The sequence below is a fragment of the Cupressus sempervirens genome, chromosome 5 (assembly GCF_028749045.1).
Source record: "Cupressus sempervirens isolate cs-2001-9-10 chromosome 5, ASM2874904v1, whole genome shotgun sequence".
NCBI classification, from domain to species: Eukaryota; Viridiplantae; Streptophyta; class Pinopsida; order Cupressales; family Cupressaceae; genus Cupressus; species Cupressus sempervirens.
The window spans coordinates 64,956,302-64,972,553 of NC_143122.1; the positions used below are offsets into that span (position 1 = coordinate 64,956,302).

At 36.4% G+C, this 16,252-nt stretch overlaps 1 protein-coding gene across 2 annotated transcripts in view; it reads left to right on the top strand.

The window, feature by feature from the left end:
• The window catches only part of QC (glutaminyl cyclase), a 209,334-nt gene that overhangs the window by 137,357 nt on the left and 55,725 nt on the right, over positions 1-16,252 (top strand). For both annotated transcript variants that reach the window (XM_089828609.1, XM_089828608.1), the window contains 2 exons: positions 1,720-1,837; positions 2,071-2,168. In XM_089828609.1, the coding sequence (XP_089684735.1) occupies positions 1,720-1,837; positions 2,071-2,168 (216 nt within the window). The remainder of the gene's footprint in view (positions 1-1,719; positions 1,838-2,070; positions 2,169-16,252) is intronic.

Consider the following 16,252-nt stretch of genomic DNA (forward strand, 5'->3'; position numbering starts at 1 on the left):
GAGAAAGTTTTAGGAGGATGCAATTTTGTTACTTATTGCATTTATATATATCTAGATCAGCTTGTTTGGTTTCTTTACTCATTTATTGACTCATTACATGCATCTACTTACTGAATTTTTTTTTAAATGCATTTTTAATTAAATTTGAGTCATTTTTAAAATTCCTGATATTTTCCTGGGAAGTTGTCGATTTCTCTCTGATATTTGTTGAGAAAACTTTTTTTTGCGTTGCCGATAAGTGGCAGAGAACAAGATTTTGAACTATGCTTTGGATTATATTAAATAGTTCTTCAATATGACAATTTTGAACCAAGAGTTGAATATAGATTTGTGCCAAATGCAGATTTGTGTTAAGATGAAGAGTTTTCACTACTTAGCACAATCTAAAATATCAAGATGATATTTTCAACAACATACTAGGGTGGTTGTGAACCACCAAACATGCAAAATGTAAACTAGGATTTTCCACCTCCAAAACTGTGCACAAACCATCTTCAAGCTTCATCTTTTAGAAATACAAAAGAGTTGGATACATTTCATGATGATTTGCAAATATGCAATGCCTAACCATCACCTTGTAAAGACCTCCAAGTGTCTAGAAAGTTACAATATGCACGATTGACAAAATTTTATTATTTTTATTAATTGGTCCCCCTTTATTTAATAATTAACTACAACGGACTTGTGCATTAGGTGAAATGGTGGGGCTTCTTGCCTGTAGTACCTACAACCAAGGTTTAAGTCTCCACAAGGTTGCTCTCTTTGTGGTTCTTAATTGAGAGTTGTTGACTTTGACTCTTGGTGAAATAGTGGGGCTTTCTTCCTATAGTGCTTACAACCAATGGGTTGAAGAACATTATTGGCCTAGGTCTATTACCCCAATTTTTTAAAGACGAGCCTACAACGTATCGGTAAATTGCAAGCCTCTCATCAAGGAGGTCTTGGGTTTGAATCTACTCGAGATTTTACACATAATAATAATTAATCTTAACAATAATAATAAATGAATAATAAATAATCTAGGCTTCGACTGATTACCTATCAAAAAAAATAAAATTTAATTACAGGTCCTTATAATATTATTTAAAATTCTGGGACCACTTAATTAATTAATTTGAGTAATTCCCTTATGGAAATTGGGGACATTATGAAAACATACCCTAATGTGTGTTTAAATAAGAACATCAGGTTGTCCTTACAATAGTTGCCTATGGTTGGCCCTTTGCTTTTTGCACAAATTCTATTGGGTTAAAGTACAACAGCTCTTCTCAAAGCATTAAGTTCTTTGTCACCCCCCCTCTTTTTATGCTATATTTATTTGTATTTCCATGCAACATATTTGACATGAAACAAACATCAAAATTCCCCCCATTTTACAAATATTCTATTTACAATTGATTTTTCTCAAATTGAACATGTGTAACTGGATTCTATTTACAATTTTACCACTGTAAATGTAATGCTATTCTTCATTAGATTCTAGTGTCCGAGATTCATTGTTGTTTCACCATATATGACAGGTTTACAATCATAGTGTTGCATAGAAATAAAAATACTAAAGCAACATGAAGATTTGGTTTTCAGCACAATTGCCTTTTACTGTAATAGGTACTTCATTATGTTTTTTTTGTCCTGCTGAATATTAGACTGGAGTATTTGTTGGCTTTTATTGTTTAAACATTCCACAAATGTTGATTAATGCACTCGTGGGTGGGACAGGTGAAAAGCTTTCAGCATCCCATGAAAGATGGTTGGGGATTGGCAAATGATGGAAAAAATTTATTTGGAAGCGATGGAAGTTCAACTATGTATTATCTTGATCCAGTTACATTAAGAGGTCTTGCAATTGATATTTTTTTTTGGCATCTTTAATTTGTTCATTTAAAATTCTTTTACCCCTTTTCCAAATATTGCCAATTTCATAATATATATATTTTTAGCTTTTAGTTTGCCTAGAAAACTTCTTTGGGTTTTAATCTTCTGTTAGTTGACAAAATAGCAGCAATTGATGATGTGTCCATAGTACATAACTAAAAATATTATTTCTTGTTGTGTTTGAACTGTGTTCAGAAAAATATAGAGTAACTGTGAAATACGAAGGAATTGAAGTATCTCATTTGAATGAACTTGAGTATATAAATGGCGAGGTCTGGGCTAATGTTTGGCAGGTATGCAATTTTTTTTCCTTTTGGCAGGATAAGTTTGTTTTGTGGGAAATAATTGTCCATGATCTATACAGATCTTTTATAATGACAATGCATACTTTGATTTGAGATACATATGAATACATACATAAATGTGTAGTCTCCATTTTGTGATATGATATTTCTTTGGATACAAAAATCAACGATTGCCAAGTCCATGAATGCACGTGTTGCATCTGTGCTGTTTTCATTGTTAGTTTTTGTTCAAGGAGCATTGTAATTTCTTTCATTGAAAATAATAAGAATGTTGCTGTCATGAAATAGATTTTGAAGTAGAATTGCATTGTTAGCGTACTGCAAGTCAAATTGTTACAATGGGGTAATTCCTGAATGATCATTGAAGTATATTAATGTGTTATGAAATGAAGATGTATGTCTTAGTGACTCTATGACCTTGAATAGGCATCGATTAGTTCTTGTTTCTCCCATAGCCTTAGGTTTGATTTTAAAATGACAACTTTTAACCAACTTCATACTCGGTTATATGTGATTACAACGAGTTTGCATCTTTTAGATATATATTACAGATCCCAGGGAGAATTTTGAAGAATTTCAAGTGAATTTTGAGATCAGCGGTCGAACCTGGGAAGAAGTTGATGGGTTTTTGGGACTTTTTTAAATAAATTTTTTTGTCTCTATTTTGGTCAACTCGAATGTTCAACCCTAAAGTAGATCACTGAAAAGACTTGAAAGAAAAAACATAATCTCATTTGTGCATATAATGTTTTTTTGCCTCCATTGCTAAATTTTCGTGTTTGCTTGCCATTGTTCAAGGACTGTTAAAGGGTGATTATTCTATGCTCTGAGTTGGTTTGTGAGCTATTCCTATGTGGTTGTAATTGCTGAGAACTCCTGAAAGACATTGAATAGGAATATTTCAATAGAAGAGGTAGGTTTTTGTTCATTTTGTTTGTTTTTTATTTTTCTTTGCAGTTTTCTTACAAAATGAAATGAACTCTCTAGTTCTATTCAATTTTTTCATTTTGGTTTATGTCTTTGTAAGTTGTTCATAGATTCATAGAATTACAAGTGCTTCTAGTCTGGAACTCTTTGCGTAAAACAAACCCAAGCTCTCTACTATATGAAAATATGTGAAAATGGCTGAACAAAAATCAAGTAGAGGAGGTTACGTTTGAATTTGTAGCCATTGCAATGAGGAATGTATAGTTGAGTGAACAATTTTGTGCATTATTCCTCAGAAAGACATTAAGTTTTGTATAGGCAAGACGAGTTAAAGGGAAAACTCCATGTAGAACCCTTCTCGAAAACTGTTTTGTACTGAAATATACTGAAGAGCAAAGGCAAGCAGATGAAGCAACTGGGTATGCAATTGTTCATGCTTTGGAAAGATCTGAAGTAAAATAGCATCAAAGGCCTCAATAGGTTCAATTTCCAATTAACAACCCTTAAAGGGCCATTCATTCTTGTGTTCTCTTTAAGGACCGATGTCAAATAAGAGAGAAAGGGGCCCTTGGAAATGACATTTCACAATATGGCTAGAGACATTGTATAGAAAGACATAGGTAGATGCATCTATGAAAAAAATAGGCATTAAATGTCGTTCACTCCCTGTATTGGCAAAAAATGGTGAGATCAATTATTGAGGCTCCAAGGGGGTTCAAGGGCCTGGGTTATTATGAGAAGTTGCCCACCACTTTACTAGACAAAGAGGTGAAACATTTAGATGATTCCTTGTAGCCCATAAGAGATTCATGGATGGAAACAAGTGTGTCGATAGTATATGATGGATGGAAAGATACAAGAAGTCATCCTTTGGCCAATATTATTGCGGTGCCCACAAGAGGTGCAATTATTTTAAGAGTAATGGATTGTGAAGGGCAAGTGAAAGATGATCCATTTATTGCAAACATTCTTCTCCATGCCATGGAAAATGTTGTTCGGGTGCTAATAGACTATGCCAAAAATTGTAGGGCTGCCAAGTTATTGGTTAAGGAGTGGTATGAGTATGGTTTTGGACATGCTGTACTGTCCACTCAACCTAATGCTGCAAAAAATTGGCAAGAAAGTTGAGTGGATCGAATAAGTGTGTGATGATGCCCAAGTGATCCAAATGTTCATCACAAACCACTACATGTTGCAAGCCATTTTTATATAATTCTCGAGATTGGAGCTCTTGACGATGAGATAAATTAATTAAAATTTGAATATGTTTTAGACTTAAGTTTATTAAACTTTCTAAGTTTTAAATTTTAATTTATTAGTTTTTTTATTTTGAAATAGGTTACTGAAATCCATTTTGCCTCCAGCATTATTATTTTGAGACGCCTTGTAAAGGTTAAAGAGCTATTGTCTAGATTACGAATTAGTGCTAATTCGAGCATATGAAGGCAATCTAGTAGTGCAAAGGCAGTTGCCATTAGGGCCCGTATGGTAGCTGGAATTAGAATGGAATTGGCATTCGGAATTCTAAAAAAATTCCAATCCATTGTTTGGGTCCGCACAATCAGAATTGGAATTGTGAAAAAATAGAATCCGATATCCCCATTTGACCCCCAAAACAAGGATTCCAAATTCCTCAAAATGCTTGTTATTTTGAATTCCTGTTTTAATTCCCATTTTAAATCCCATTTTTTGAAAATGAGGATTTCAACTAAAGTAAAACTTAATTGGGTTTGACATCCGGATGCCCATTTGAGTTTACCTTTTCTTGCACAAATTTTTTAAATTTAATTTTTTTAAATGGGGGGAAAATTTTCCAATATGTTTGGATTAAATAAAATAATTAGTACCGCACATCTAAATTCTTTCGTCTTTTTTTTAAAAACATTTTTCTTGAATTTTTATTTTGCAATGAATAGACATTTTTGACATGTGCAGAGTTGAAAGCATTGAATAGGTCCTTGAAATAAATAAAAATACAAATCGTCTTTCTTGCTATAACCTTTATACTCATTTTTTGAACCATATATTCGTATTTTGAACCAAACGAGCTTGGAATAAAAAATTCTGAATATCAAATATTTTTAAGTTTGAAGCAAACAGTCCCAAAAAAAAATACAAAAACCATAATCTGGATTTCAAGTTCCAGAATCCCAAATCAAGGGTTTTAGATTCCCATTCCTAAATCATATTCCAGCAACCAAACGGGACCTTAAGGAAATGATACTAGATGACTCTTAGTGGGTTGTGTTGAGTAGCTCTTGAGATTTATTGAGCGTATATTGAGCATGGTTTGATACATTGACATAGGTAGGTCTTGTTTGGATGAGGTATATAATGATATTGAGCCCATGATTGAGGATATGAAAAAATCATAATCGAGTGAGAGCAAGATCTTGAAAGAACATTCTTCAAGGAACTACAAAAAATCATGGCAAGAAGATGGAATAAAATTACTACACCTTTGCATCTCCTTGTCTTTGCATTGAGCCCTAGGTACTATAGTGAGGTGGTCATTAATGAGAATAGCACTAGAGTTGTCCCATGTAGAGATATTGAAGTTTCTCATAGGTATAAGGCAACCCTTTGTAGACTCTTTCCCTATCACATAGGACCTATGGTGAGGTTTATTTTTTTGAGTTCTACAAGCACCAATGATTGTGGTCTTTACACTAGCCAAAACAAGGAAGGTATTGATGCTCATAAATGGTTTTACTTCCATGGAGAAATATACCAGCACCTACAACCCATTTCCATCAAAGTCTTATCACAAGTTCTTAACTCGTAAGATTCTAATTTATAAATTCTTTTTGATAAACATTGAATTTATATTTGAATTTTTTATTCAAAACTCTTAATTCTCTAATTTCAAAATTGGAAATCTTTATAGGTTTAATTCACCGCTATCTGAGAGGAATTGGAGCACATACTCCATCCACTCAATAAAATGTAATAGACTACAATCAGAAAAGGTGGAAGACTTTGTCATTGTGCATTCAGAAAAGGTGGAAGACATCTGCAGCAGATCTGGAAAAGCTCAACACAATATAAATACCTACAAAAATGGAAGGCAAGGAAGTGGGATGTTGAATCAAAGTGCGTGGAGTTTGATGATTTGATTGCATGCCTTAGTACACTTAGATCGTGAGCTACCTGGTGATCACGAGGCTCCTCCTGAGGCTGAAATTGCTAGTACAATTTGTGCTTCTAGTTCTCCATAACAAGAGGATGATAATATGTTTTATGACTTTTGATAATATCTGATTAGTGATGGCTAATTGTTAAAGCTGACATTATTATTTTTGAATTGAAACATTGATATGATGGTGTATGGATGAACCCAAACCCACCTAAAACTATTTGATTGAACTTGCAAACCCAAATTTGAACTGAGACTGATAGCTTAGTACGTACTGATACATCCATACAATTATACATGTATGCATGCATCTGGTTGGATGCATGCACACGTGAACCCATGCATAAATACACACATCCATTCATTTTTGTGTATGTATGTTCAAGCATCTGCACCCAAGGAAGTTTTTTCAGTGTACTAGGTTCCGGTTCCAATGCCCGTGCCCTAGCCAAATCAGCAACTTAGAAATTATCTAATAGCACCAGAACCTCAATTATGCCCTTTAACTTCATTAACTTCTGATTTGTTGTCGAGAAACTTGGTAGTTAGGCAGTTTGGTGTAATTGAGGCAGTTACACGGGTGTGACAGTTTGCCTCGCACCTCCTCAAACACTATATGTATGTACCATAAGCAGAGGCATGTTGTGCATTGCAGATGTAACCTTGTGTTCAATGTATAATGAATATATGAGTTGCTTCTGAGTTGTCTACATTTCCTATACTGAATACCTTGTTCTGTATTTATGCATTAATTCTTGTTACCTATGAGGGTTAACATTTGGTGCCATCGTCAAATTGAATCTAGGAAGCATGATAATGGAATTGATGGGACTACTTGTGAACAACAACAGGGCAACCGATGAAGAAGAAATCACATAGGTTTTGAAGGGGAGCTTGCTTTAACAATTGACTTTCGTATTTTGCCTGTGGGCCACCATTGAGACATGAAGCAGACTAAATCTGCATCTGTCTAGATTTTTAGTGGCTCAAAGCAGTCACCATCAAAGACCCATTCCCTATCCCATTCACTGACAACATTTTGGAGGAAGTAGCGGGCCATGAAATTTATTCATTTATATGGGTTTTTGGGGTATAACCAGATACCCATTGAGGAAGATAAATTAAAAACAACTTTTGTAGTGGAGGATGGTGTATACGCATACAATCATATTCGCTTTAACCTCTGCAACGAATTGACTAATTTTCAGCGGATCATCCTACACTCTTTGACAAGATGTCACTAGGGAACTTTGCAACATTCCTGGACGATCGGTCAATATTCAATGGACAGGTCAAGCATATTGCATCTTTGGGGGAATGCATGGAGCGGTGTCGGCGAGCTAGTCTCGCCCTTAACCTAAAGAAGTGTCGCTTTATGGTGCCATAGGGTAAGTTGCTTGGGCACTGTTGGTAAACTGATTCATCTTTTCAATAAAATCAACAATTAAAACTCTTTATGCCCAATCTCTCATGACAAACACGACTTTCCAATAGTTGAAGAATTATTACTTCTTTAATTCTTCTTTGAATTTTACTAAGGTTCAACTCCCTTATCAGATTTTCAACAAAAGCACTCTTGAATCTAAATTACTTTTAACCAGAAAGTAATAAGGCATCCTATCTATTCTTAGATAGGGAGAAAAATCAGATAAATATGAATGAAATACTATGAACCAAGCATATAACAATGGAAATACACAGTTTTTCCATCAGCACATATATTCAAGAAGAATAGTAACGAATCAATTAGATATTCAAAATTTGCATTGTATTTGTATCTAGTAACAGATAAAAGCTCCACAATTGAGAATTGATTCAAAAATTAACCAACCACGAATAACTCAAAGCACAAAGTCTTTGAATAGTTTATGAAACCTTCATTCATTAAAAAATCATTCCATTTCGGTATGCTACTAATGATTCAAAATACTTGCAGACAATTCAAAAGTAAAATACTAAACTAGAGTCTTCAATTTTGATATCAATCAAAAACTGCCAACCCTTACTACTATTGAGTTTCATGCATAAATAGAGCCATGCTTGAGAATCTCCATTAAAGCTCAATTCTTAGACAGTTTAAAAAAGTAGTTGAATAACCAATCCACGGGTACGCAGACCCAAAAACTAACTACTAAAAGTTTATCTTGAAAACATAAAGCAATAAACTTTTAAAGCTAATTATCCTCTTGCTGTTTGAGTGACTCCTCTTCATCCTCATCATCCTCTGCATTGATTGGTCCTCGTGCCAATTTCCATCCCCTGAACGCACTTATGAACTCGAACATTGCAGTTGTGTTCGGACTCTTTATGCTCTAGAGCCAGTTATTCCACGTGTCTTTATCCTATTTCATCTTAGTGACAATGTCAAGGTATTCAGGAAGTTGTTGATTACACATGGTTATCATTGCTTCAACTTTGGCTACCTTGGTAAGATCAAAGGCGGTAAGCTCTGCATTGTTTTTAATCAGGTTCATGTGTCCTTCATATTGCTTAATTAATGTCTCAATAGTAGGGCCTCCCTCCTTGAACAGGGTAGAATGAGCCGGACTAATTGTCTAAAACTCTTTGTTCACATTCTTTAGGGCAGCTTTGGACTCTTTCTCAAAAGATTGCATGCGAGAGATGGTTGAGCCATAATTTGACACTCTCCAAGCTATGTTTTTCCGCAGCACATGAATCAACCCAACATCAACATGTTGTAATGGATTTTCTTCTAGGAACTTGTTTGAACCATAATCTTCCACCTCTACCGAGTGACCATGGCCAACAACTGTTCAACCTCTTCTTTCCAAATTGTTACTTGAAGGCGAGATTCATTAAGCACAACCTTAGCCAGAGTGAAGATTTTATGTAAATTTCTCATGAGCTTAACAACCAAGCTTATCACTTGATCAATCCATTTATAGACAACGACAGTCATAGCTTTTCCCTTTTTCAAATCATCCATCAAGTGTTGGTTCTTGGGCGCACTTGGATCAAATGTGAGTTGTGACTGATCATTAGACGTTGAACTCTGTCCTTTCAGCGAACTTCTATACTTAGCCATTGCACCTATCTCTGCCTTTAGCTTTTTCTTCTCAATTTCATCCTTTTGAGATTGCAAAACAATATGTTTAGTTGATGCTTCCACCCAATGCTCTTTAGTTTCATGATTGATCACTCCCAGGTCTATGCGGGTAACTTCAAAGTTACTCAGATCAAGTTCATCAATCTCTTCGTATGGTTATATGTAGCTACTTCAGCTATACTTTTACCTATCACATTGTCGAACACTATCCTAGTTGTGCTCTTAGTTCTCTTAGGTTTTGGAGTCCTAGTAGTGTACTTGCTCACGATATCATCCACCGGAAAACAAACAAGTACTAGACTTCACTTTTTATTCACTGAAGTGACTAACCAATTTAGGGTGGAAGCGGCAACTTTCTGAGGTTCATTGCTCTTAGTTGGGGTATTCTTAACTTCAATCCTCTGAGGAGATGTGCCCATTGTCAGCTAACTTGTTGGTGGTTGTCAGTGAGCTCACCAACTTGCTCTTTGTCAGGTTCATTGTTGACCTGAATAGCTTCATTAGATCCTGCTAGTGTTGACATTTCAGCTTTGCTCTTGGAATGGGTTTTGCATACCGAGGAAGTATCAGTACCCTTCACACTGCTAGCTCTTGAAGATCTCCTTCTACCTGCAAATTTAAGGGTAGCATTAGAGCATTTAGGAACATGCTTGTTCTTTCTTGTTTTTAGCCAAGAATTTGTCCTTTTGAAGACAACTTTTGTCCTTTCAAGGATATTATCTTCCTCTTCGAAATCCTAGTTTATGATGTGTTTGGAGACTAGGGCCTCAGTTGCTTGAGTGTCAATGAGATCTTACTTATCTTCTTCAACGCCTGAGATGTCCTCATCCATATTCAATTGATACAGCTTAATCTGGGAAGTGGTAAATCTGGAGGACTCACTTTCCCAAACTTCCAGTTCATCTGTACAATCTTCCCAAAAGTCCTCAACATTATGTGCAGGCACAAACTTTACACAGGTTCTGAACAAGCTATGAAATATCCCTTTACTATCAAAATCACACCTAGCATGGTAAAGGCCACAACAAAAGTTAACTAAGTTTGAACTTATACATATGGCATCCTCCATACTTCTACAGGTTAACTTGCCTAATTTGAGCTGGAAGATAATGTCTGAGGTTTCTTCAATGGAAAACTTGTGTATGACAGCAACTAGTTGCCAAGACACTTCTGCTAAGATAAAACAATCAAAAGCATATCTATGGAGTAGCATGGGTTCATCATTAAAGCCACCTATCCTCAAATAAGTAAACTTAGGATATTGAATGTATATGCTTTCATAGGATTGAACAAGTTTGTGAGATTCATGAGAGAATCTACGATGAGGACCCTTCATTTCAAAACATAGCTTCCTAGAGAAAATATCGACTTTCCTGAATTTTTCCATGGCTTTGTCTTTACACAACACATGGCAATAATTGTACACAGTGATACCTTTGGTCCAGGGTTCATGCGGTAAATGTTGCAAATCTTGGGTACCAGCTAACATGTACATCAAATATGAGGACATATAAAAATCTTTCTTTAAGTTCAAAGTCCATTTGAGCTGATTTCTCAAAGAGCTAACAATTAACTCGGCCCAGTCCAAAAACTACGACCCTTCCAGCACTATCTGAATATAGAAATACATCCAATCTTCAAAAAGACTCACATTTGGAGAACCACATATCCTGTGTAGCAAAACTATTATGTCATGAACTCGCGGGGACATATGATCCTTTTTAAGGGTTTTCGGCAACCTAGAACTATCTTTGTAAAATGACACAATCCAACTTCTTGTAATGGTATTCCTATAGACATTTGGAGTTGCTGAAAACTTCACCAAGGATGATGTAGGGGTCATGTCTGCAAACTCTTATTCTTCAAGATAGAATGGATTCTCTGGTAATACTTACGACACACTTCCATCCTTTTTTAGAATATTATTGTTGGGTATGTCATACATTTGGATATATTCTTGGATCAGTTTTAGACAAGGATAGGCAAGTGGGAAAGTAGAGACCATGAGAAAATTGCAATCCAAGACTTTAGTGGAAAAGGGTTCTGAAAGTCTTTCGCACAACCTCTCTGTTATTCCTTCTAAATTAACCCCTAGGAGGTTTGTATTCGATATGATAGGTGACTTACTATACAAATGACGAGTATTCCCAAACATGTGTAGAGTGGACCTCGTGACTCAGAACCCTTCTTTTTCGTAAAATAAAAGAAGCAGTCACTACCTTGTTTATCAAAATATGAAATACAGGAATGGAAAATATGAAAGTTACCTGGTGAACAACTATGGCAACTATGGAAGCTAATTCTGTTTCTTGACTCCTGTGGCTAGCATTTAAATCACCTGATGAAACTTATGCATCTTTTTGCAAGGAATGATTTACTTCATATAAACTTCAAGACAAGTGCAAGGCATTAATTATGAAATGAGCATAATAAATCCTTGCATGCCATGAAAAAGGGGAGATGGGACTATTACGACGTTTGTCATTAATTACCAAGCAAAGAACCCAAATGATATTTGCTTTCACATGCACCAAATCTTACTTTTAATCCACAAATCAATATCTTGGCGTGATTTATTAATGATGACCCCATCTCAAAACATTAACCATCCATCACCTTTCCATAAATGATTAGATTGCACGAGTGTGTCAATTCCAAAATGGCATCCAACTATGGTGCAACTTCTTTAACTTTGCATCGCATCCAACTGGGACCCACCAAAAAGTGTTGTGTGAGAATAAAAAACAAGCTGAATTGAAGGAACTGTCGAGCTATTGAACTGAATACAAGGGGTACAAAGAGGTTTAGGACTCCTTTGTACCATTCGTAAGTGGTACAAAGTGGTTCAATATTACTTAAAGAAACTTCGAACCTCTTGGCTTGACAACAACAATATATTTGGCATTGAGGTTTCATGAGTCAAACTTGATTAAAAATAGGCAAAGAAAGAGGGAAAAGTATTCTTAGGATAAGGTCTATAAATGAGCTACTGAAAATTGTTTATTGCATCTTAATTTAAAAGACCAACAAGAGGCAGAACAAATGGTTCAAAAATAAACAATTAAAGTAGGAGCGAATCAAAAAAATATATCTCAAAAGAAATGGTGACTCTGAAAAATCTCGAACTAACAGGCACATAGTCTGTAAAGCTAGATTGAAAAACAACCCGGACAAAGTATGAGTTGTAGTGGAGATGGAGGCCCCTACGAATATGATTGGAGTCAAATCCTTCTTTGGTCATATTGGATACTATTGTAGATTTATCAAGAACTTTGCACTAATATCATACTCGTTGGATAAGCTCACACGGAATGGGGAGCTGTACATTTGGGAGGAAGCAAAGGGAGAAGCCTTCGAGGAGTTAAAAACAAGGTTGTTGGGTGTTCCCATTTTGGCATTCCCTAATTGGGATAAAGAGTTTCATGTTCATGTGGATGCATTGAACTATGCCTTCAGGGCTACCTTGGCTCAGGAAGGGGTTCATGGGTTGGATCACCCAATATATTTTGCAAGCTAGTTGTTGTCCAATGAAGAGAAGAATTATAGTACCACAGAAAGAGAAGCCTTGAGATGGTTTATTCTGTCCAAAAGTTTCAGCACTACCTATTGGCTAACATGTTTACTTTCTATGTGGACCACCAAGCCCTCATGTACTTGGTCATTAAACCCATTATTCAAGGCATAGTTAGTCGGTGGCTTCTGTTGCTCCAAGAGTTCACATTCAAAGCTGTGGTACGGCTAGGGCACAACCACGTGATTGCCAACCAACTGTCATGTATAAGTCTAGTGAGCCACCCGTTGGAGTAAATGATGACTTTCTTGATGCACATTTGTTTCTGATCGTTGCACTCCCTATGTGTTATACTTGTATAGGGGAATATCTGTCCACTACCCAGTTTCCATGAGACATGCCTCCAGGAGAATGGAGAAAGTTGGTTTCGCGAAGCAAGACTTTTCAATGGATCAATGGATTACCAAACAAAATGGGGGTAGACCAAGTACTTAGACAATGCATGATGGAAGAAGTACCAGGAGTACTCTGGGAAGCCCACAAAGAACCATTGGGTGGACATGTGGGTCTTGACACAACAAGGAAGGTGCTCCTAGTCATCTTGTGGTGGCTGACACTACATAATGATGCAATCGAATGGGTTGTGGGGTGCAACTGTTGGGTTTTTTGGAGGATTGCTACAGATGTACTAAGCACTACCGAATTGGCATGTATTTTCCAACTATAGCCTCCCCTTGTATTTATAAGAGAGAGAGAATAGACATGTCTCTTCATGGGACATGTCTGTTCATTATCATAATTAAAATCTTATATATATATATATATATATATATATATATATATATATATATATATATATATATATATATATATATATATATATAATATCTCTTAATATAATATTATATATAAGTTCATATATATAACCTTGATGCAATTTATCCAAATAAAGCTACAAAACATCAACACTCCCTCTTAGCTAGGGAGGATAAACACATGACCATATATTACCTCAATTTAATATAAGAATATCTTTCATCAAAAGATATTCAACATTTTGATATCATGAGGATTGGTCTTCGAGAAAATCAACATATGATATTCACCAATTACTCAATAAGGTTTGATATCACATCTTATATCATTAGTCTTCCAAAATATTGACACATGATATTCACCAAGTACTCGAAAGGTTTGATATCACATCTTATATCATGAGTATTGGTCTTCCAAAATATTGACACATGATATTCACCAAGTACTCAAAAAGTTTGATATCACATTTGATATGATGAGTATTAGTCTCCCAAAATATCGACATTCGATATTTACCAAGTACTCAAAAAGTTTTGATATCACATATGATATCATGAGCATTGGTCTCTCAAAATATCGACATTCGATATTCACCAAGTACTCAAAAAGGTTTGATATCACATATGATATCATGAGTATTGGTTGACCAAACTAAATGATATTCACCAATTACTCGAAATTGTTTATAAGGTACTTGCACATGCATTCTCATAATGCATACATCCACCATACAAAATATAATCTACCACAATCTACATACACATCGTAAGATATTGATGCAAGAGCATCTTGGGTTGCACTGCTATCTTACATGTTTGCTGAGTTTTCTAGTTGCTGTAGAGTTGCAATGCCTTGCATTGTCGAGTTCTCTATGTTTGTTGAGTTCGCAGTTGCTGCCAAGTTATCCTTTGGTTGCCGAGTTAGATGTAATGTCGCCATCATAAAATAAATGTATTTAATTAATCTTTGTAACGGACCGATTGATTTAATTTATCTCGGTCCCATTTTTATTTTTGTTTTCCAAGTTTGTGTCGCCATCGGCTATCTTTGTACACCCTCAGAAAGGTTTCCCTGATGGGTATTTAAGCAAGGCTTGTAGGATGTCTGTATGTATGCTTTGGATTATATTTCTCTATACTGCGGATCCTTGTTGTTCGGGATTGTTCGCCATTTCGGAAGTGAAAGATCTTCCCTATTTGGCTCGTGCAGTTTCGGTGGGATTCAACCTTCACCCTATTCTGTCGGTGTTCAACTCGGTCTGTATCTGGCAAATTGAAGACTTAATTGCATGTGAAAATATCAGTACCTGTTGGTGAATCTTTTGGCTCTGTGTCTGCAATTTGTGTATGTTACATTCTGCATTTTCAAGTGGTATCAAGTTGGTTTGTATTGTTGATTTTTCCTCCCTTCAAGTCAACACGCTTCAAGCACATTACTGTTCGGCATCCTCGCTTTTCCTTTGCACATTCAACTGATCGTACGGCTAGTACGACCTTTGTGGCATCACCCTCCATACATCCCTCTCCCAAACATACCCATATGGCACCTCCAAATAGTATACCGTACGACATCCTTTTGTCTTGAATCACCACCGTACGGCCAACCAGTCTACATTGTATGGCTTCCCAATTGCCACCATACAGAGTCCTCATTACCATCGTACGAACTCCCAATTGCCATCGTACGACCTACCTTCTGAAGTGTTCGTACGGCCATTCCATTGTCTGCTATTGACACCATAGTACGGATATGTTTTGGTCCCTCCCCATTCAATTCCGTACATCCTCCTAGCTTGTGCATTGGTTCATTTCCGTACGACTATTCTAGAGTTTTAGTAACTTGTTTGGTTTGGAGCTAGACAGGTCATTACAGTGGTATCAGAGTGCTTCGATCCTGCCAGCCTGTGGACAGTGAATGAGAGTTTATAGCCGGAAGAGAAGGACAAATTCTGTTGATCGAATGGCTGATGAATGGGAACCGACCACTGTCGAACTTGTGGCACTTTTGAGGGAACTTGCCAGGAATCAAGCACAGATCACTAATACGCAGCAACTTATGGAAGAAACTCTCAAGAAGTTGGCGGAGAATAAAATATCTAGAGAACAAAATGGTCACAGTGCAGACTCGGTGACGAGTAAATCAAACCCTTAGCCAGCACGCTCCCGACCTTCCATGCCGACTTTTCCACCACGGATGGAGGCATAACGCAAAGGGAGACAACCAGCCTTCGAAGAGATGAGAGAAGACTGGAAAATGCAAACCTCGAAGAAGATATATCCTACAAAGGTTACGCAGATCTGAGAATGAGATATTCGGGAGGCAGAAACAGAGGAGGATACTTTAATGATGATCTCAGGAGAAGGTTGAGTAAGGTTAATCTGTCTCCATTTGACGGCTCGGGTTCCATATCAGTGCAAGCGTGGGTAATGAAAGCCGATACCTACTTCCAACTGAATCCTATGCTAGAAGAAGAAGCAATCAAATTTGCTGCGTTGCACTTGGAGGGAGTTGCGCACGAATGGTGGCACCACGGCACCATCACATTGGGGCATGATCAAATAAAGACTTATGTGAAATTCACGGAGAGATTGATAGAACGATTTGATGGGAAAGAT